At 40.3% G+C, this 22435-nt stretch overlaps 1 protein-coding gene across 3 annotated transcripts in view; it reads left to right on the top strand.

Moving 5' to 3' along the window:
• LOC135111418 (DNA excision repair protein ERCC-6-like) overlaps positions 1–22435 on the top strand; it is a 75306-nt gene that overhangs the window by 26646 nt on the left and 26225 nt on the right. For all 3 annotated transcript variants that reach the window (XM_064024701.1, XM_064024692.1, XM_064024709.1), the window contains exons 8-13: positions 1948–2093; positions 2460–2576; positions 9946–10041; positions 11233–11334; positions 11597–11775; positions 15657–15878. In XM_064024701.1, coding sequence (XP_063880771.1) covers positions 1948–2093; positions 2460–2576; positions 9946–10041; positions 11233–11334; positions 11597–11775; positions 15657–15878 — 862 coding nt within the window. The remainder of the gene's footprint in view (positions 1–1947; positions 2094–2459; positions 2577–9945; positions 10042–11232; positions 11335–11596; positions 11776–15656; positions 15879–22435) is intronic.

The raw sequence follows: 22435 nt of genomic DNA, 5'->3' as shown, positions 1-22435 counted from the left end.
TAAGCTGTGCCCAATAATTCCTCAAATACTTACACTGATGTACACATTGCTAAAAAGCTGTGTACATATTGGCACCTTCCCACCACCTACAGCCTGCAGTCTGCATCTAATTTTCTCCACGTTCTCAAGAGTAACACCACCGATGGTAACTGCCTCACGACGTGGAATCACTTTTTACTAATGTTTCAGTCAAATGCGCCATTGACTACATCATTGATAGAGTGTGCCATAATGACTCTGCACCCCCACTTGATATTCCTGAAACTGCACTATGTGGACTCATCAAATGCTGCACAATGGAAGCCTCTTTTACCTGTCCTCAAGGGAACAAGTATCGTCAAATTGATGGTGTAGCCATGGGTTCTCCCTTGGGTGTGCTCATGGCCAACTTCTTTATGGACTGCATGGAGGAAGAAGTGTTTAAAGAGATTGAGAAGCCTGATATATATTGCCACCATATTGACGACATCTTCATCAAAATTACAAGCAACGTTAGTGCTGCCCATTGCAAGCATTGTCTTGAAGAAATTTCTGGTCTCAACTTCACCATAGAACACAGTGTAAATGGTACCATGCCCTTCCTCAATATCCTCATGAAACAACAGCAAGTGAAGTTCTTTACAGCAGTGTATATCAAGCCAACTAACCCTGGGCACTGCCTTAATGGAAGAAGCAAATGTCCTGACCAATGTAAGGACTCTACTATCAGTGCTTACACTGCACTGCACTGCAGTACTTAGCACCAATTGCATGAAGAAATAGAAAGGGCAACACAAGTATTAATAAACAATGGCTTTAGTGAAAAGAACATCGTCCACCAAACCAAGGTCATTGATAAGTGGCATAACTCCAGCTCTTCTGAAGACACAAGAAAGCCTGACATCACCATACACAACCGTGCCTCCTCTATGGCTTACAAAGAAGATGAAAGAATCATTACACAAATAATGGAAAAGAAATGTCAAGCCCACAGACTCAAAAAGGAAGATATACTACAGGAACAAGAAAACCAACCACCTCCTACTCAGAAACAGTCCCCACATAGCGAGAGACAACCCAGAAGTCACACGCCGTGTATAAGTTCACCTGTAAACAAGGAAACTGTGAAGTCCTCCCTTAAACTTGCATCAGCATGACGACGATGAAGCTGTCTTGATGGCTTACATCTGGAGCCCCAAAAATACTTACAACAGCAACACAGCATCAAGATCACAAGAAAAGACCTGGAAGAAAACACTGAAATTATAGATATGTGTACAGATGTGAGATGCCTTGCAATACTTGAAGCACTACATAAATGAATTCAACCCCAGGCTCAATGTACAGGCTGAGGATTTACAGGCCCTACCAAGCATGGGAAGTGAATGAGCACTGCCGACACAGAGTAAGCCCACCAGCCAACCAATCAGTGTTTCCCACTGCCCCAAATAACAAGCCCACCAGTTGTGCTGTACCAGCCAATCAGCTCCTCTTACAGCCCAGAGTGATGCTTCAACTCATGGTATAAATACCAACTTCCCAGCATGTCCAGTCATTCCACAAGTACTAAGAAAGGGTTAAGGAACCTGAAATTGCATTATAGCAAGCATGACTAGCAACAGTGAAGTCATCAAACAAACTTCAAAAAGGAAAGACTCTTATAAGATATAAAGAAAATATCTTTAAGAAAGTAATAAATGCTGACCCAGCAATCACATTTAATAATATATATATATATATATATATATATATATATATATATATATATATATATATATATATATATATATATATATATATATATATATATATATATATATATATATATATATATATATATATATATATATATATATATATATATATATAAGCTTTTATGTATTCTGTATTATTTAAACATTCCAAACCCAGAAATCTTAGAAGTATTTAGTGTAGGATATTAAGCAGTTACAATTTTTTTTCTTACAGGCTCACCAATACAGAATAGCTTAAAGGAACTGTGGTCACTTTTTGATTTTGTGTTCCCTGGGAAGCTGGGGACATTACCAGTTTTCTTGCAACAGTTTGCAGTGCCCATTACACAGGGTGGTTATGCAAATGCCACCAAACTGGAGGTATAGTAGATGAACTTTGTCAAACACTTATCAGCATGCTCTAGTGTCTGTATTTTCTTGATATCATTAATTTTGACAGTAATTATTTCGTCACCACATTCAACCAACATCTTGTTCATTAATATTAAATAATTCAAAGAATCACCTGTGTATTTTTACCTCAGGATCCATATGTCTTTGTTATTTTATTTACCCATTTGTCCATCTGCCTATTCATCCGTCTCTTACTCATTGAAGACTCCTTTTTAAGTAGTTGATAATTCTGTCAAAAGCTGGTTAACAGAAACAGAGGTGAACATTATGACTACACATTACATGCATCATAATGATGATATAGTATAGATGAATGAACTTTTATCATTTTAGGTCCAGACAGCATTCAAGTGTGCTTCTATGCTTCGAGATACCATCAACCCTTTCCTGTTGCGCAGAATGAAGAATGATGTAAGGAGTCATCTAAGTTTGCCTGATAAGAATGAACAGGTAAAATGCAACAATTTATTTATCAATTTATTAATGGAAATAGATAATATTTGCGGTCTTTTATGAAATTGCGTGTTAGATTTTAGATAGATATAGTGTTATTGAAGTTTTTGTCAGAAATTGAAGATTTTAGATAGATATAGTGTTATTGAAGTTTTTGTCAGAAATTGAGTTTGTGTTTGAAACAGCTGGTACTCAGTTAGGAAACGTGTGAAAGAAGAAAATTTAAAGTGAATGAGGTTAAGAGTAAAGTAATGAAGTGCATGAGGGCTGAGGAGACTAGATGGTAGGAAGATAAAGGTAGTTTTGAATGGGAATTTGCTTGAGGAGATACATTGTTTTGAGATTTAGCATTGTCTGTTGTTGTGAAGGGAACAATAGATATACTGATGAAATATTGAATTAATGAGGCAATAGGAGTAGAGTATTTATTAGTTCTGGTTGCCTGGAATGAATGCAGAAAAAAGGGTGTATGAGGGAGAAGTGATAATGGTATTATATGGAACTGAAACATGGAACATAGGAACATGGGAGAAGATATTAAATGTAATGGAGATAAGGTGCCTGAAGAATGTGCAGATATAAATGTGTGAGTAGAGTGGGAAATTAGTAAGTATGAAGGGGAAATAGTGTTGAAAGAAAGTATCGTGATTGAATAGAGCAGAGAAAATACAAGTGGTCCCACGAGTTAAGGTATGTAACTCAGGATGTGATAGTTCAAGTAATTCCAAGTTGAAAATACTCTATACACATACACTGTGTTTTGCTTTATTTTGTAAGAAATTTACATATAAGTTGTGTTTTGAGGGAGCTGCTTGCCTGGGTGGGCCTCTGCCTCCCTTTCTCCCTCCTTGGTTTGCTGCGAGTATTTGAGTGGTGCTGCGTGGCATAAAGTGATAATTTTTTATGTACAATCCACACAGCCAAATCTTTACAGGAAACAACAAATGACAGATTAAATTTTTGTATTTTTTATGTGCTTATAGATATGAATTTTTAATTTTCATAAACATATCTTGCTGAATTATAAATATGTTTTATATTCTGCTGTGTCTTATATGGCAGGAAATATGGTAACATGAAGGGATAGAATAAAAATGGGGAAATAAGAACTTGTGTTTTTAGAGAGAGTTGGCCAAATGAGCAGGTCAATATGTGTTAAGATGGTTTGTGTGTGTGGAGGGAATGGAGGACAGTAACCTACTATGCATTTCAGGAGTCGTGTTACATAATTTTCAGGGAATAACTTTAACAAACTGATGATGTGGGGATCATACTTTGTTAGAATGTGTTTCAGATACTCTGTAAATTTTTGTCATTGTGGTCAAGTGACAAGAGTGAATAAAGAAGCCACTTACTCTTGTAAATTAATGTGCGTAAGACTCATTCAGCTGCCAGACACATGAAGGTATCATGACATTGTTATGATGTCATTCCCTCGATTCTGCCCACACAGAGGAAGATTTTTCTTAATAGCAATAAAGAATAGAATATTCAGCATTGTCATCATTGTTTGCAAAATTTGTCCATCCATCATGTCTTTTCTTTGATCTACAATTCATGCTTGGAAATGACACATTACGTCACAAATTCTGAACATGAAAATAGTAGATACAGTAAACTATACCTACAGTAAGAACATAAATGAAGATGCATAACACTTTCAAGTAATGTATAGGAATACTCATAGAAGGGGTTGTTAATTAGAGTAAAGAAAAGTAAGGAAATTCAGCTTAATGTAAATATTATAAACTCATGATGTGCTACAATGTCACATAAAAGGCAATGACAGGCTCTGTTCTTATTATGGTAGTTTTCTAATACTGGATAAAAGTCACTAGGTGACAGGAGCAGTAGTATCATCTCTCAGTGCTAGAAAGGATAAAAGTGGGGAGGAGCATGACATCACAACAATGTCCTGAAACCTTCATACATGCATCGGACAGTTGGCTAGTTCTTGCATGTGGTAAATTTACTAAGTTAAATATCTTTATTATCCACTTTTTTTTACTTGATCATAATGACAAGGATTAGTGGAGTATTTAAAACATGTTATTTCAAAGTATCATCACAATTCATTAATTTGTTAGAGAGTTGTTCCTGAAAAACGATGTAACACACCCTCTCAAATCCATAGTAGTAAAGAGACTTAGGCAGTCAGATGTGCTTGGTGAAAAGTTAAAAGAAAGGCCATGCCTGGAGTGAATGAACTGTATGAAGAGAGCACTGAATGAGAGGAATGACTGTGCAGCAAGCAAGAGCAATTGTGTTTATGAATTGTAAGCAACAGTGACGAGTGCATGAAGGTGACATGGTCTTGATAACCTTGGAAGGAAATGTGGATGCACTTGGTGGGTGGTATTGACATATAGATCCAGTGAAATTGCTGGACATTCTGTAGGGACTATTCTGCATCTACTGTGGTCTCAAGATTGGAATAGGTGCAGTATAGGGAACACTCTCATTAGGAAGGGACTGGTAAGCCATTGTATGCTATCAGGCCTTGTGCATGAATGTGGCCAGCTGTGCTGTACCTGGACTCCTATGGTGTAGTACAATGGGCTATGAAACTGTTCCTTTCCACCATGGGTCAAATGGCTAAGAGTGTAAATGAAATAAGATTTTTATAATTTTATTATTATTATTGTTATTGTTGTTGTTGTTGTTGTTGTTGTTGTTGTAGTTGTTGTTATTGTTGTTGTTGTTGTTGTTGTTGTTGTTGTTGCAACTCCTTAGGGGTTGCTGTCCCCCACTGCTAACCTACATTCTATCTGATCGGCCAATGGCATGGCATGTCTTTAACCCCGACACCTCTACCTCCAGGTGTTGGGTTGGGCACGTGTACAATCTACACTTCTAGGCTAGTAATTCCCCCAGCTATGCTGGGGGGGGGCACCCTCCCTGTCCCCCCAGGGGGACCTTGCAGCACAGCAGGGTCCCCCAGGGTCGCCTGTTGGCTTGCCCAATCATGCCTTAAGCTGGATTACATCACCCTCAATGATGTTGCTCCTGCGGTGGCCGGGACATGAACAAGCTGTTCAGCACCATCAACTACACTGCCTTCCTTGGGCAGAGGTGCTGGCAGGGGCGTGCAGGAGGGGCGTTGTGGCTCTGAATCACCAGCTAGGCTGGGATGTGAGTGAGCTGTCTGCCACTGTCAGCTGCACAGCCTTCCCTGGGCAGAGGTGTTGGCAGGGACGTGAAGGAGAGGCGATGTGGCTCTGGTTCACTGGCTAGACTGGTCGGAGTGATCAGTGCTGGTCTCTGTCGAGGTTCATTGGTGAAGGATGGCATTCAGGTCAGTAGAGTTTTCCAGTATCCCAGATGCCCCATGGGCCGGTGTGCAGCTGTGCCCACAGCCCAATGGTGTGGTACTTGGGGCACTTCCACTAGCAGATGTCAAACTAGTTTGTAGTACAATATTTAGCCTGTAACACACTCCACCCAAACCCCCGGGATGCCAGAGGGTTCGGTAACGGTGGCGCTGACGGGGAATGCCCTCCGGTGTATCGAGAGCACAAGGGTTCGCACTCAGTGAGTCTGAAGATGGGACACTACACGTTAGTCTTAGTCACAAGGTGTGAAATTGATCCTGTGTGAGGCACTGGCAGAGACGCTGATGGGAGGCTTCCTGAAGGCAGAGGTCGCTGAGCACACGGCCTCCACTCACCAGAGATACCTTGTTTCTGTCTTGGTATGTCCTCGCTTCCCACGAGGGTTGTTGTTGTTATTCCCAGTGCCTGGCCCACTGTGCTGGGTTTTTCATGTAAACACAGGCCTCTTGCCTGCATCTATTACCCTCTTACAGCTCGTGTGCACTCCCACAGGCGCGTGGGTACTTTTGTGTGGGTGCATGTGGGTAAGTCTGTTAGTGCTTGGGTGTAGGTGCGTGTGTGTGAGTGTTTGGGATGTAACATTACCCTCTCCGTGACAAAGGCTGTCCTCGGCCGCAGAAGGTGAAGATCTGATGACACTGCTAGGACTCCTGGGGTGCGAGGTGGCTGTCATGGGCAGGCCATGCCCTGGATGACGTGTTTAGAAGTTCTCTGTGTTGAAGGCTTGGTGACGCTGCCATGGGGTTACTTCCCTGCTGTGCAGTTCAGCATGGTAGGAATGCGCATTGTCTTGGGTCCTCCGGGCCTCAGCCAGGAGTTCTGCTCGCATTTCCGCCCGCCACAGCTGAAGTGATTCCCTCATCTCGATCTGCCAGCTGCGATGGCTCTGCAAATCGTCATCCAGACAGTGGAAGTAAGATAGGCACCTCTCACTGTCGGTGGTGTTCCGTTCATCTCCTCGGTGGCCCCTCCTGCCCTTCCACTCAGAGTGGTGACCTGGGTGTCGAGTGTTCATGTTGTGAGTGGGAGCGGGTGGCAATGGGGCCACCGCACTAGTGTCTGGAGCAGCAGCAGTAGTTGGGGCATCAATAGCAGGGTTCAGTCCTGGAGCCAGGTTAAAGATCCCAGCAGCCACAGGACCCACAGTGTGGGGCTCCCAGCTGCAGAGAAGGAAGCTGTTGATGTCAGTCAATGCTCAGCTTCCTTGATCAGTTTGGAGAAGTGCCTTGGGAGTTTGACACCAGTGTCGGCCCAGTGCAGGGGCCACTGCCTAGAGGAAGCCTTCTTGGGCAAGGTGCCTCTCAGTTGCACAGGAGGAGCTAGGCAGCGCCTGGCTCACCAGCAGGAGTGCTTGGTTGGCGAGGCCACAAACATTCTCTTGGCCCCAGGTGAGGTTCAGCAGCCGTGACAGTACGTTGTCGTGGAGTTGAATTGAGCCCAGGTTCTTGATTAGCTTCCTCTTCAAACAAGTCCAGGAGATGTCGTCTGGAAGATTCATCAGGAAGATCTCTGCCTCGGGGCTGATCATCAGGCAGCACCAGGTTGCCTTCTCATCATCCTCATACTTGTGGGCCTGGCAGTGGAGCTCAAAGAGTTTGATCCATTCCTGGATTGTCTGCCAGGCAGCACAGAAGAGAGGGGGTCCCTTTGTGTCCATGTCACTCAGCTACACTCAGTCACTCAGCTAATGGTGGCATTCATCCCTCTGCTCATATGCACAGTTGTGCTCACAATGTATTGCCAGGTGTCATGCACTGAGAAGGAAACCACCAAGTAGCCTAATTGAGCGGCCAGGGAGGGGCTTAACATAGAGTGTGCCGATCGTTGTGCCCTTTTCCAGGAGCCACGGAGGGGGTGTGCCACTACCAGCCCCCCACAGCCCCATCCTACCTACCTACCACCACCTAGTTGGGAGGACCTACCAAATACCTCAGGTCATTTATCATGACCCTACACCTCGGTTTATGCCTGGAGGTGCCCACACCTCAGCGTGTTTCTGTCCTTCGTTGTGGCTGGTCCTCTCCTATGGTTCCTTTGCCCCTCGATGTGGTGTGTTTGATGTCCCACTGGGCCTGGCGCATTAGATGCCCTGCCGGGCCTACAGGAGTGTCACAGTTGGTCCTGGGCCAAGGCATGTCCCAGGAGGCATCCCCTGTTGGAATGCATAGATTATCTGACTAGCTTGCCCAACTAAGATTCTGTAAAGGGTCAGTCGTGGGCCAGGTACTGTCCCCCAGCCATCTGCCATGGTACAGTGGATACAGTCACCACACCTGCTGGCAGGAGCTAGGTTCCTTATTCCCCTCCTCATGCACTGGCCTGTTGTCCTTGCCCTATCATGTTAGTCCTCTCACACGGAGACATTCCCAGTAACGAATAGCAAAGGCGTTGGTAACCCAACAGGCCGCTGCAGTCAGCCGGAAGCGCTTGCTATGAAGTCACAGTTTACCAGTCACTCTATCCATTCATACTCTGAGGTGGTGGGTCCATTACCTGTCACTGCCGAGTAACCCACACTTACTACTGGGCGACTCCTTGCCTGTCTTGGAGATCTAACAGCTAAGCTAGCCATGCCAGAGGCAAGATCAGATCTTACTCACTGCACCAATATGTTACACCCCACTGGGGGGTAACGGGGGACCAGCGACCCCTTAGGAGTTGCCGTCCCCCACCACTAAATTACGTTCTATCTGATCAGCCAATGGCATAGCATTTCTTTACCCCTGACACCTCTACCTCCAGGTGTTGAGTTGGGCACATGTACATTCTACACTTCTAGGCCGGTAATTCCCCTGACTATGCTGGGGGGGGCACCCTCCCTGTGCCCCCAGGGGACAGGGAGGGTGCCTTAAGGTGGATTACATCACCCTCAATGATATTGCTCCTGCGGTGGTCAGGATGTGAACGAGCTGTCCACCACCGTCAACTACACTGCCTTCCCTGGGCAGAGGTGCCAGTAGGGGTGTGCAGGAGGGACGTTGTGGCTCTGAATCACTGGCTAGGCTGGGGTACCTCTCCCTCGATGATGTTGCTCCTGCGGTGGCCATAACGTTAGCAAGCCGTCAGCCACCGTCAGCTGCACAGCCTTCCCTGGGCAGAGGCACCAGCAGGAGCTTGCAGGAGAGGTGATGTGGCTCTGGTTCACCAACTAGACTGGTCAGAGTGATCAGCGCTGTCTCTGTTGAGGTTCATTGGTGAAGGATGGCACTCAGGTCAATAGTTTTTTCCAGTGCCCCGGGCGCCCCTCGGACCGGTGCGCAGCTGTGCCCATGGTCCAATGATGTGGCACTCAGGATGCTTCCACTTGCAGATGTCAAACTAGTTTGTAGTACAATATTTAGTCCTGTAACACACTCCACCCACCCCCTGGGATGCCAGAGGAGTCGGTGATGGAGGCACCAATGGGGAACGTCCCCCGGCGCATCGAGAGCACAAGCGTTTGCACTTCCTGAGTCTGAAGACGAGACACTACACGTTAAGCTTAGTCAGTTACGAGGTGCGGAGTCGATTCTCTGTAAGGCACTGGCGGAGATGCTGACAGGAGGCTTCCTGAAGGTGGAGGTCGGTGAGAACAAGGCCTCTGCTCACCAGAGATACCTTGTTTCTGTCTTGGTTTGCCCTCGCTTCCCACGAGGGTTGATGTTATTCATTCCCAGTGCCTGGCCCACTGTGCTGGGTCAGCAGTAGTTTTTCATGTAAACACAGGCCTCGCGCCTGCATCTACTACCCTCTCACAGCCCATGTGCGCGCCCACAGGTGCATGGGTACTTGTTGTGGTTGCATGTGGGCATGTGTGTAAGTGCTTAGGTGTAGGTGCATATGTGTGAGTCTTTGAGGCATAACAGTTATAGTTATTGTTATTATTATCTTTATTATCATTATTGAATTATCATTATTATTATTGCTATTGTATTAGGTAATTGAATAATTAGTTAAATGATATGTCATCAGAGCTTGTTACATTTATATATGTTAAAGACAAGCTTACAAACTTTTACATAACTGAATATTGAAAATGGCGTGTATTTTGGCAGGTCCTGTTTTGCAGTTTGAGTGATGAACAGCGTAAAATCTACTCAGAGTATATTGCTGGTGACCAAGTGAAAGCCATCATGGGAGGTCGAGCAAAGGTTAGTTAAGAACATGAGAACATAAAAAAAATAGGGAAGTTGCAAGAAGCCATCAGGCCTACACATGACAGTCCTTGTGTGAAAGATTATCTATTTTCACTTATTATCCTCAACCATAAATTTGTCTAATCTTGTTTTAAAGCTTCCTAATGACTCAGCACTAACAACCTGATTGCTGAGTCTATTCTATCACTCTTGAAGAGCCAGTTTCTTGTCTCTTTTAAATCTAGATTTATCAAGCATAAATCCATTATTTCTTTTCCTATCCTGATTACTGATCCTGAGAATTTTGCTTATGTCATCATTATTGTATCCCCCTATATTACTTACAGACCTCCATTAGATCTCCTCTTAACCAGTGTCTCTCTAAGGAATGTAAAGTTAAAAGTTTCACCCTTCTTTTATTAGTAATGTTTCTCATCCTTTATATCTTTTTAGTTATTCTCCTGTGTACTAATTCTGTAATATGAGAATCAGAACTAGAACCAGTGCCAAGTATAACTTTAATATTACTTCAGGACTTACACTTTTGATGTTCATGAAGATTAATCCTAATACACAATTTTGTTTATTTCTGGCCTTTATGCATTATTTTCTCTGACAGAGGTCAGAGCTAACATAAATCTAAATCCTTTTTGTTCTCTGATCTTATTGGAACCTTGTTCTTTATTGTCTACCTACTGTGTGGATTTTTCTACCTCTGCTAAATGCTTTATATTTTGCTAATATGTATTAAACTGCTTGTGCATTAAATTATTGTGTACAGTACCTATTGTTTGGATTTCTTCTACCAATGCTAAATGCTTTACATTTGCTAATATGTATTAAATTGTATTTGCCATCTATATGTTCATTCACTAATCCTGTCTACAAAGTAACCACATCCTAGGTGGTGTTCAGATATTGATAAAGGAAAGGTTATTGAAATCCATAATAACTTTTTGCACTGATGATATGATATGATAGGGTAAGTTTGAGGTGTTATGTCTATGGTTACAGTGATAAGACATAAAGCCAAATAGTGTTGAATGGAAATAGGACATAGAATTCTTGCATTGAAAAAGATATCTTAACTACCTTTTAGTAACCTCAGTGGTTAGATGCATAAAGGCCAAGTATGACTGAGAGTCTACAGATATGTTTAAGAGAAGGAAGTAAATACAAGCTTTCATTGGTGCATTAATATTTCAGGTATTTGTTGGATTAATCAATCTTCGGAAGATATGCAACCATCCAGATTTATATACAGGAGGCCCTGTTGGTGAAAACACTACCTGGAACTCTGGCCTTCAGGTTGGCATTACGATTGTACAATTGTTGTATCATTCATCTTTGAAAATCAATATCATGGGAAATCTATTTGTAGATTTCACATTTTTCATATCAGATATGTTAAACTTTAATTCAATAATGAATGAAAGGATAGCATTTTGGATTAGTTAAAGTTATATATGCTTAATTACCTAATCCTTTTCATGCAACATGTGATTGGTTTTTCTACTTTACTATGAAATAACATAAGGTAATGTGTATGTATTTTCCACTAAACCCACAGCCAGAGTTGAGATACGGATGGTGGAGCCGCTCAGGCAAAATGCATGTTCTGCGTTCCATTCTACAGCTTTGGTCTTCTCAGGGTCATAGAGTCTTACTCTTCACACAGTCTCGCCAGATGATGTGTATTCTTGAAAAGTTCCTGATGGATGAAAGTTATTCCTATCTCAAAATGGATGGGTTAGTTCAAATACAGAATTATACTTTGAAATACATATTTGTATAATGCATTTTGGATTGAATTTTTCATGCTCTCTCAAGCCTCATGAACCCGGCATAAACTTAATGCTTTTTGTTGACATTTTCTTTTTCCAGCTGTCATCATGAATAAAAGATGTGGTCCTCGTAATTTCTAGCCTGTCTAAGATCCTCCCTGTTTTTCATTTATCTTACTTTGTGTGATTAACATCTATCCAAATGTTACTTTGTGTGACTAACATCTATCCAATCAAAATTTATCCATAAATATTTCTACCTACAGAAAAGACTTTTTCCTTATCTATAATTCTTGCATTCACTCATATTACCTTTGCCCTCACAGGCTGGAATAATGATGGCCAGTTTTGTGATAGTTTCCTCACTTTGCATACTAACCCATGTATCTTGTACATCTATTTTGCCAGTTTCTCCTTCACACCTTAACATTTTCAGCCATAATCCCATTTACACCTGCTTCCTTTCCATCTTCAAATTTCCATTAACTTCTGTCACTTCCTCCTTATTCATTGTTTGCATGTTAATGCATCTCACCATCACCATTTACTAATCCAGTAAACATCACAACTGCCTCCCCTTCACACTTTACACTGATAAAATCTTCAAAATATGCCATCCTCCTTCCTTTCACAGCCTCTTTCTCCCTTAACATCCTCTCATCCACATCTCTCATCTCATTCCCTTTATTGGTCTCAGTTTCTTCCCCAATTTCACCATTTTCATTACAACTACTCTCTTAGATACATGCAGTACCATCTTTCTGAGCACCTCAAAAACCTTACTCTTTTACATTCTTATCTTTGTCACTCAGTGTTTCATTCATTCTTTGCTTGTATTCATCTCTTATCTCATCATCCCTGAATCTTTCAGTTGTAAGCTTCTTTCTTGTTCCATTCATTCTGAATATCCATCTATCATATTAATTTTTTTTTATTTGTACAGCTAAATGACCAAATCTCTCAAACATATCTCAGACAACATTTTCATCCATCACATTTGTCTCCAATCTTTCATCTACAGCCATATTGGCAGTCAGTCTCTTTTCCTCTTCTTGTACCTTCAAATAAAGTAGTGGACTGTCTTGTGCTGAAAGGTGTTTTTTTAGAAATAGTCTCTGTTCATCCAAGATTTCTGCCAGCCACTCATTGATCTCATTTAATTCACTTCTCATTTTCACACCACTTCATCATGTGACACTTTCATCTTCAATATTTGCATTTGTATCACTCATTACAGTCACCTTTCTTCCTTCATCAAAACTTTACTCTAGGTTTTCAGAAATTTTGTAATATTATTCTTCACTTGCACTGTTTCCATGCTTACATGCAGTAGGGTACACTACAACACACAGACATTATAACATACAACTGCAATAATGGACTGAAATTTTAATAGATATCTAATCAGAATAATGAACTAAAACTAGCATAATGAACTCACCACTAGTGTGATCACTGAAATTTTAATAAAAATTCAATCAGATTAAATGAACCAAAACTAGCAAGGCGAACTCGCCTTAAATAAAAATTTAATTGAGATAACAAACTGAAACTCGCAAGACTAACTCACCAGCTGTGTGAGCCACTGCTCACCTATCCACCACCTGTCCCTTCCTCTCTTTTTTTCCTTTCCCTTCTTTTTGTCTTGTTTCAAACGTCCCTCCCTGTCACCTCCCTTCCCCCTTATCTGTCAGAGATTAGGGATAAGGGAGTGAAATTCTCTCTCTCTCTCTCTCTCTCTCTCTCTCTCTCTCTCTCTCTCTCTCTCTCTCTCTCTCTCTCTCTCTCTCTCTCTCTCTCTCTCTCTCTCTCTCTCTCATTCATTCTGTCATTGTCACTTCATCATTTCTCACTCACTCATATACATAATTCCATTTTCATTCCTAATCAGTCTCATTCTATTTAGCAATCCTTAGGATTGTTTTTACTTCACACACACACATAGAGAGAGAGAGAGAGAGAGAGAGAGAGAGAGAGAGAGAGAGAGAGAGAGAGAGATGACTCCAATTTAGGTGGGATTTACTGTATTTATGTGTGACACTGACAGTAGGTAAATGTCACTGATACTTGTCAAAGCAGCATAAAACTCGAGATCATAATGTGCGAAACTCAGGATGGTAAGAAATTAGGACTAGATATGAAACTCGGCAGGGCACTATATATGAGTCCCCTAGAGGCAGAGTGACATAAATGGCCTCATAGCCAAAATTATTATTTTTATAGCATTGTCTTCCCCAGCCTTCCTGCTGTGATGTGAGAGAGTGTGGAGTCAGAATGAACCCTGCAATTGGGTAAAAAATCCATCCAAGTGAAATAATTATCCACGAAACCTTCTTGTTGCACTTGAGTGATAGCTATCAGTTGTTGGGGGCAAGAGAGAGAAGTAACTCCCTTGCCACAGCAGTGCGGAAAGAGCCAGGCAATGACGATTCATGCTGTGAGTCATGTGTTATGCTGGGGTAGGCAAACCCTGATTGCTGGATAGATTTCAAGTGAACCTACACCTACACTGGGACACCTCATCACCACCACACACTTCATTCTCTTCCTCCTTCCAGCCTGCGTGCTACCTTTAAATGACAGGCTGCTGTCTTAATTTTTCTTTTACACAACACATAAGCCTTCCATTATTATGGGGGACAACAGCTTGCCCCCTGAGGAGCCAGGACCCTCTAGAAGAAGAAAAATGGAAGAATAATATTGCTAAAAAGACAAAGATGCATGGAGGAAACCTATGTGAGCTTTGGAAGCATCAGATGATTTTATTATTTCTTTATATTCTATTATCCTTTATAACAGTATATTTTTATAATGTTTATTAGTTCTTTTGTTTTAGTTTCTTTCAATTTAATTTTTTAAGCTTGTATCATTCTCTTCGTTTGTGTTCATCTTAGGAAGTACTTGTATGTAACTTTTTAATGGTTGTAATTCCCCTATTAGTAAACAGAAAATAAAACAACTTGTTAGAATAAAGGAAATAAACAATGTGTGGGCACTAAGTACAATTTTAATGTTGCTTTGTGATATCCATAACAGAATTGTATCAAAGAAAAAAGCAGTCACTTATTTATTTTTAATAATGTAATTTAATTGTAACTTCATTATGTAATTCAGCTAAGTAGTTGTAAAGGTCATAAATTACTGAATATTTTGATACCAACCATAATGTAATTAAATTAAATAGCTGTAAAGGGCATAAATTACTGAATATTTTGATACCAATCATTACTTCCTATCTCAATCCACTTAAGAGATATCACATTTTGAAACTCACAAAACTTTGGTAGCGTTTTGTTTTCAGTTTTCAGTACTTATATCGCTCTGGCTTTAGGTGCCTCATATATTTGTTGTGTTATCTCAAATGTAGTAGTACAGATGTGCTCATTCTGATGTATTTTTTTCAGAATATTGCAGAATTTTTTTAATACTTTCTGGTTCCTTGGAACCAATTAATTATTTCCTATAGATTCTTCAATCACTATGATGCACATTTGCCATAACCAACACTACATTGGAACAAATGATCTTCGTTGTCACATACCCTACTGTATACCAAGGCACACAACTATTTGTTTGACATTTCACATGTTACTTATTCTTTTGCCCTTCTAACTTAGTGAAATTCAAGTATGCTTAATTAATTTAACTACTGCATGGGGCATATTTTGTGGTGTCTTGTATGTATCAAATTATAATCTTAAGTTGAAATAGACAGTATACTTTATTTTTTGCTGATGGTAAAGTATGCCACTTTTTTTTTATACAAATATGCCTCACCCAGACTGAAGAAAACAATTACAGTAGATGCCATGTACACTATTCTCGTGACAAATTGTCTCCTTCCAGAACTACAACAGTGGCCTCCCGCCAGCCTTTGATTAACAAGTTCAACAGTGATCCTTCCTACTTTGTGTTTCTTCTCACCACCCGCGTTGGAGGCCTTGGAGTAAATTTGACTGGTGCTGACAGAGTTGTGATATATGATCCTGATTGGAATCCCTCAACGGATTCTCAGGCCAGGGAGAGGGCATGGAGGATTGGCCAGTTGCGTCATGTAACTATTTACAGGTAAGACCAGAGATCAGAAGTCAGGTGTTCTGTGGTTTCCTTGCATGAATTGTTTACTTCCTGAAGGGTTGGATGTCTAGGAAAAAGATATGGAAAAGTGCAGTGTGGTATCATCAGTCTAGGAATGGTTAGAACAAGAAGTTTGGTTTAGAATATCATTGATGAATAATAGGAAGAGAATCATTAACAGGACAGAACTCTGAGGAACACCACCATTATAGATTTAGAAGAAGAACAGTGACCATCTACCACAGCAGCAATAGAACAGTCAGAAAGAAAACTTGAGATGAAGTTACAGAGAGAAGAATAGAAGCTGTAGGAGGGTATTTTGGAAATCAAAGCTTTATGCCAGACTCGATCAAAAGTTTTTGATATGTCTAAGGCAACAGCAAAAGTTTCACCAAAATCTCTAAAAGAGGATGACCAAGACTCAGTAAGGAAGGTCAGATCACCTGAATAGCGGTCTTGACAGAACCCATACTGGCGATCACATAGAAGGTTGTGAAGTGATAGATGTTTAAGAACCTTCCTGTTCAGTTCAGAATATATTAAAAAAACTTTAGATAGGCAGGAAATTAAAGCAATAGGATGGTAGTTTAAGAGATTAGAATGGTCACCTTTTTTAGGAACAGGCTGAATGTAGGGAAACTTCCAGCAAAAAGAAAAGGTAGATGTTGATAGACAGAGTTGAAAGAGTTTGACTAGGCAAGGTACAAGCATGGAGGCATAGTTTTGGAGAACAATAGGAGGGACTCCATCAGGTCCATAACCTTCTGAGGGTTTAAGCCATCAAGAGCATGGAAAACATCACTGCGTAGAATTTTAACCCTTAAACAGCTGGGTGTATTGTAACTTGGTCTCCACATACGAGGTAAAATAGTTTTCAGTATGAGAAGATATTACATGTCTTCTTATTCCTGCATGATATTTTAATAATAGAGATAATGAAAGTAAACTTGTATTTTCTGTATGTGAGGTGAGGCAAAATCTACAGTCAGAAAACCAAAGAAAAGATGGTGACATGCTGTGCTGCTGTGTTACAAGATGTTCCTGGTGAAGGTGAAGGTTTATTTATAATGCTTTTGCAGTTGTAGCCACATCTTGTTTTTCTTGAAATACAGTTCTTCCTGTTTTGTTTTTTTAAATGGTTACTATTCCAAACATTGGTCTCTCTCTCTCTCTCTCTCTCTCTCTCTCTCTCTCTCTCTCTCTCTCTCTCTCTCTCTCTCTCTCTCTCTCTCTCTCTCTCTCTCTCTCTCCTTTTCTTTCCATCATTTATCACGTAGCCATTTAATTTCTTTCTTTTCTCCCCCTCCCTTCTGTCACACCCCTCCCTACCATGGCCTCCCTCCCTCACCTCAAGTACATGAAGAAAAAAAGAAGTACTAAAAATACTAATAAAAATAAAGAAGTAAAGAACTGTCTTGACAACCAGTCTGTCTGTCTGTCTGTCTGCTTCTTTGCTGTTGTGCCAAGGACCCATTCATTATTCGTTCCCCTTATCTGGTTGTCTTTTCCCTCTGACCTCCTTCTTTAATCTTTCCCCATATTTACAGTAAGAAAGATGATATGAGAGAGAGAGAGAGAGAGAGAGAGAGAGAGAGAGAGAGAGAGAATAGTTGGTTTGAAAAATGGGAAGAACTGTATTTCAAGGAAAGTGAGATGTGTTAGAAGGGCAACTTGTGTGTATGTGGCTACAACAGCAAGAGCAATATGAATAAATAGAAAGCCGTGAAAATACAAGATGGGTTGCAAAAAGAGGACAAGAAGGAAAGAAGCACACAGGAAAGCTGATAAGAGAGAGAGAAAGAGAGAGAGAGAGAGAGAGAGAGAGAGAGAGAGAGAGAGAGAGAGAGAGAGAGAGAGTAATAATAATAATAATAATAATAATAATAATAATAATAATAATAATAATAATAATAATAATAATAATAATAATAATCATGCTCGCACACACAAAGATCTCAAAGCTGCCGTACTGTAGTATTTGTGGCAAAAAAGCACATGGAAAGCACCAATTCTACCCGATGCACCACATGAGTTGTCAGACACCTCCTCTATAGCTCCATAAATCATGATTGAGACTCCTATCCTGGGAGAGAATCACTTGTCTCCCCAATGATTTAGTTGCCACATGCCTCCAGAACATCTGAGAAGAAAATGAGATGTCTGAATTCAAAACTCTAGGCACAAAAAATCAATGCCTTAATAGATGATCACTGCCACGAGTGAGCCTCTGGGTTGCGCCTAAATAGATGATCACTGCTGTTTAGGGATTAATGTGTAGCATGAAGTAGTCAGAGGGTGGAGGAGAGGGAGGAACAAACCCTGAATCATCCAAGATAGAGTTTTTAGCAAAGATTTGAGCAAAGAGTTCAGCTTTAGAAATAGATGAGATGGCAGTGGTGCCATCAGGTTGAAATAAAGTAGGAAAAGATGAAGAAGCAAAGTTATTGAAGATGTTTTGGCTTGGTGCCAGATGTCATGAAGGGAGTTAGATCTTGAAAGATTTTAATGCTTTCTATTAAAGAAGGAGTTTTTGGCTGGTTGCAGAACAGACTTGGCTTGATTCCTGGCAGAAATATAAAGTGCCTGAGATTCAGGTGATGGAAGGTTCAAGTATTTTTTTGTGGGCTACCTCTCTATCACGTATAGCACAAGAACAGGCTGTGTTAAACCAAGGTTTGGAAGGTTTAGGTCAAGAGAAAGAGTGAGGAATGCACACCTCCATGCCAAACACTATCACTTCTGTTATGTGCTCAGCACTCAGAGACAGTTCTCTGACACAGAAGAAGTAGTCATTCCAAGGAAAATCAGCATAATGCCTCCTCAGGTCCCCACAATTAGTAGAGGTAAAACACCAGAGGCACCTACATTTTGGGGGATCCTGGAGAGGGATTGAGCAATAGGACAAGATACAGATATGAGATTGAGATTAGAGGAGCCCAATGGAGAAGGGAGAGTAATTGCATAAGCAGAGGGATTAGAGGTTAGGAAAAGGCAAAAAATATTTTTTTCTTAACCTCTCAATGTAAAAAAAAAAAAAGCCCAAAGGGCTTCCCTATCAATCCTATCACATGCTTCCTCAAGGTTCATGAATGTTGCAACATTTTATAAATTCCTAAGTTCTTCTTTGTTATAATTTTAACTGCGTAAATTTGATCTGCACAATCTTTACTTACTTCACCTTTGTCACTTCCATCAATCTCTTAGTCAATATCACTCAACAGACTATTTTGTCACATTAAGCATACTGTCCCCCTATAACTATTACTCTTATTTCTACAACCTTTATTTTCATATTGAAGTACAACCATTTTTCTCCATTCATTGGGTACTTCTTGCCTCCATGCCAAATCTAACACTAGAAGTTTTCAATCCATCACCACATCACTGATGTACTTTAACATTTACATGGTTATTCTATCTGTACCTGCAGCTTTGGCCACACTTCAATTTATATATCATGTTCTCTACCTCTTTTGTACCAGTTCCTCTGCACAAACACTCCCATATCTGTATTACTGTTACATGCCCTACTGTCTTCTTATTCATTAAACAGTCAAACTACCTTTTCCATACATCTTCCGCCTCCTCTTTGCTACTCGTAAGAACTTTATTCTGTCTGCCTTATCATACTCCCACATTCTCTCTCTCTCTCTCTCTCTCTCTCTCTCTCTCTCTCTCCTCTCTCTCTCTCTCTCTCTCTCTCTCTCTCTCTCTCTCTCTCCTTTGGGTGGATGGGCTGTTCAGTACTTTTATCTTCCATTCAGCCCAGTACCAACCTCCTACGATATATTATACTCTTTGTACACAAAATGAAAATTTTAAGAGGTATCTTGTAAATTACAAGGTGAAGTAACACTTACATACAGAGGCAGGAATGGCTGATGTAGCAAGGTTTTCATAAAAGTATCAAACACCTTAACTACTTTATATTGCATTTTTATTGCTAATTTTTTTTTTTTGTATCAAGATTTGCACCACATGGTGTGTGTGTGTGTGTGTGTGTGTGTGTGTATGTATATATATATATATATATATATATATATATATATATATATATATATATATATATATATATATATATATATATATATATATATATATATATATATATATATATATATATATATATATATATATATATATACACACACACACACACACACACACACACACACACACACACACACACACACACACACACACACACACACACCATGTGGTGCAAATCTTGTGATACAAAAAAAAAAAATTAGCAATAAAAATGCAATATAAAGTAGTTAAGGTGTTTGATACTTTTATGAAAACCTTGCTACATCAGCCATTCCTGCCTCTGTATGTAAGTGTTACTTCACCTTGTAATTTACAAGATACCTCTTAAAATTTTCATTTTGTGTACAAAGAGTATAATATATGGTAGGAGGTTGGTACTGGGCTGAATGGAAGATAAAAGTACTGAACAGCCCATCCACCCAAAGGAGAGAGAGAGAGAGAGAGAGAGAGAGAGAGAGAGAGAGAGAGAGAGAGAGAGAGAGAGAGAGAGAGAGAGAGAGAGAATGTGGGAGTATGATAAGGCAGACAGAATAAAGTTCTTACGAGTAGCAAAGAGGAGGCGGAAGATGTATGGAAAAGGTAGTTTGACTGTTTAATGAATAAGAAGACAGTAGGGCATGTAACAGTAATACAGATATGGGAGTGTTTGTGCAGAGGAACTGGTACAAAAGAGGTAGAGAACATGATATATAAACTGAAGTGTGGCCAAAGCTGCAGGTACAGATAGAATAACCATGTAAATGTTAAAGTACATCAGTGATGTGGTGATGGATTGAAAACTTCTAGTGTTAGATTTGGCATGGAGGCAAGAAGTACCCAATGAATGGAGAAAAATGGTTGTACTTCAATATGAAAATAAAGGTTGTAGAAATAAGAGTAATAGTTATAGGGGGACAGTATGCTTAATGTGACAAAATAGTCTGTTGAGTGATATTGACTAAGAGATTGATGGAAGTGACAAAGGTGAAGTAAGTAAAGATTGTGCAGATCAAATTTACGCAGTTAAAATTATAACAAAGAAGAACTTAGGAATTTATAAAATGTTGCAACATTCATGAACCTTGAGGAAGCATGTGATAGGATTGATAGGGAAGCCCTTTGGGCTTTTTTTTTTTTTACATTGAGAGGTTAAGAAAAAAATATTTTTTGCCTTTTCCTAACCTCTAATCCCTCTGCTTATGCAATTACTCTCCCTTCTCCATTGGGCTCCTCTAATCTCAATCTCATATCTGTATCTTGTCCTATTGCTCAATCCCTCTCCAGGATCCCCCAAAACGTAGGTGCCTCTGGTGTTTTACCTCTACTAATTGTGGGGACCTGAGGAGGCATTATGCTGATTTTCCTTGGAATGACTACTTCTTCTGTGTCAGAGAACTGTCTCTGAGTGCTGAGCACATAACAGAAGTGATAGTGTTTGGCATGGAGGTGTGCATTCCTCACTCTTTCTCTTGACCTAAACCTTCCAAACCTTGGTTTAACACAGCCTGTTCTTGTGCTATACGTGATAGAGAGGTAGCCCACAAAAAAATACTTGAACCTTCCATCACCTGAATCTCAGGCACTTTATATTTCTGCCAGGAATCAAGCCAAGTCTGTTCTGCAACCAGCCAAAAACTCCTTCTTTAATAGAAAGCATTAAAATCTTTCAAGATCTAACTCCCTTCATGACATCTGGCACCAAGCCAAAACATCTTCAATAACTTTGCTTCTTCATCTTTTCCTACTTTATTTCAACCTGATGGCACCACTGCCATCTCATCTATTTCTAAAGCTGAACTCTTTGCTCAAATCTTTGCTAAAAACTCTATCTTGGATGATTCAGGGTTTGTTCCTCCCTCTCCTCCACCCTCTGACTACTTCATGCTACACATTAATCCCTAAACAGCAGTGATCATCTATTTAGGCGCAACCCAGAGGCTCACTCGTGGCAGTGATCATCTATTAAGGCATTGATTTTTTGTGCCTAGAGTTTTGAATTCAGACATCTCATTTTCTTCTCAGATGTTCTGGAGGCATGTGGCAACTAAATCATTGGGGAGACAAGTGATTCTCTCCCAGGATAGGAGTCTCAATCATGATTTATGGAGCTATAGAGGAGGTGTCTGACAACTCATGTGGTGCATCGGGTAGAATTGGTGCTTTCCATGTGCTTTTTTGCCACAAATACTACAGTACGGCAGCTTTGAGATCTTTGTGTGTGCGAGCATGATTATTATTATTATTATTATTATTATTATTATTATTATTATTATTATTATTATTATTATTATTATTATTACTCTCTCTCTCTCTCTCTCTCTCTCTCTCTCTCTCTCTCTCTCTTTCTCTCTCTCTTATCAGCTTTCCTGTGTGCTTCTTTCCTTCTTGTCCTCTTTTTGCAACCCATCTTGTATTTTCACGGCTTTCTATTTATTCATATTGCTCTTGCTGTTGTAGCCACATACACACAAGTTGCCCTTCTAACACATCTCACTTTCCTTGAAATACAGTTCTTCCCA

The sequence above is a fragment of the Scylla paramamosain genome, chromosome 2 (genome assembly GCF_035594125.1).
Source record: "Scylla paramamosain isolate STU-SP2022 chromosome 2, ASM3559412v1, whole genome shotgun sequence".
NCBI lineage: Eukaryota > Metazoa > Arthropoda > Malacostraca > Decapoda > Portunidae > Scylla > Scylla paramamosain.
Note: the sequence above shows the minus strand (reverse complement) of the source record. Positions and strands in the feature narration are given on the sequence as shown.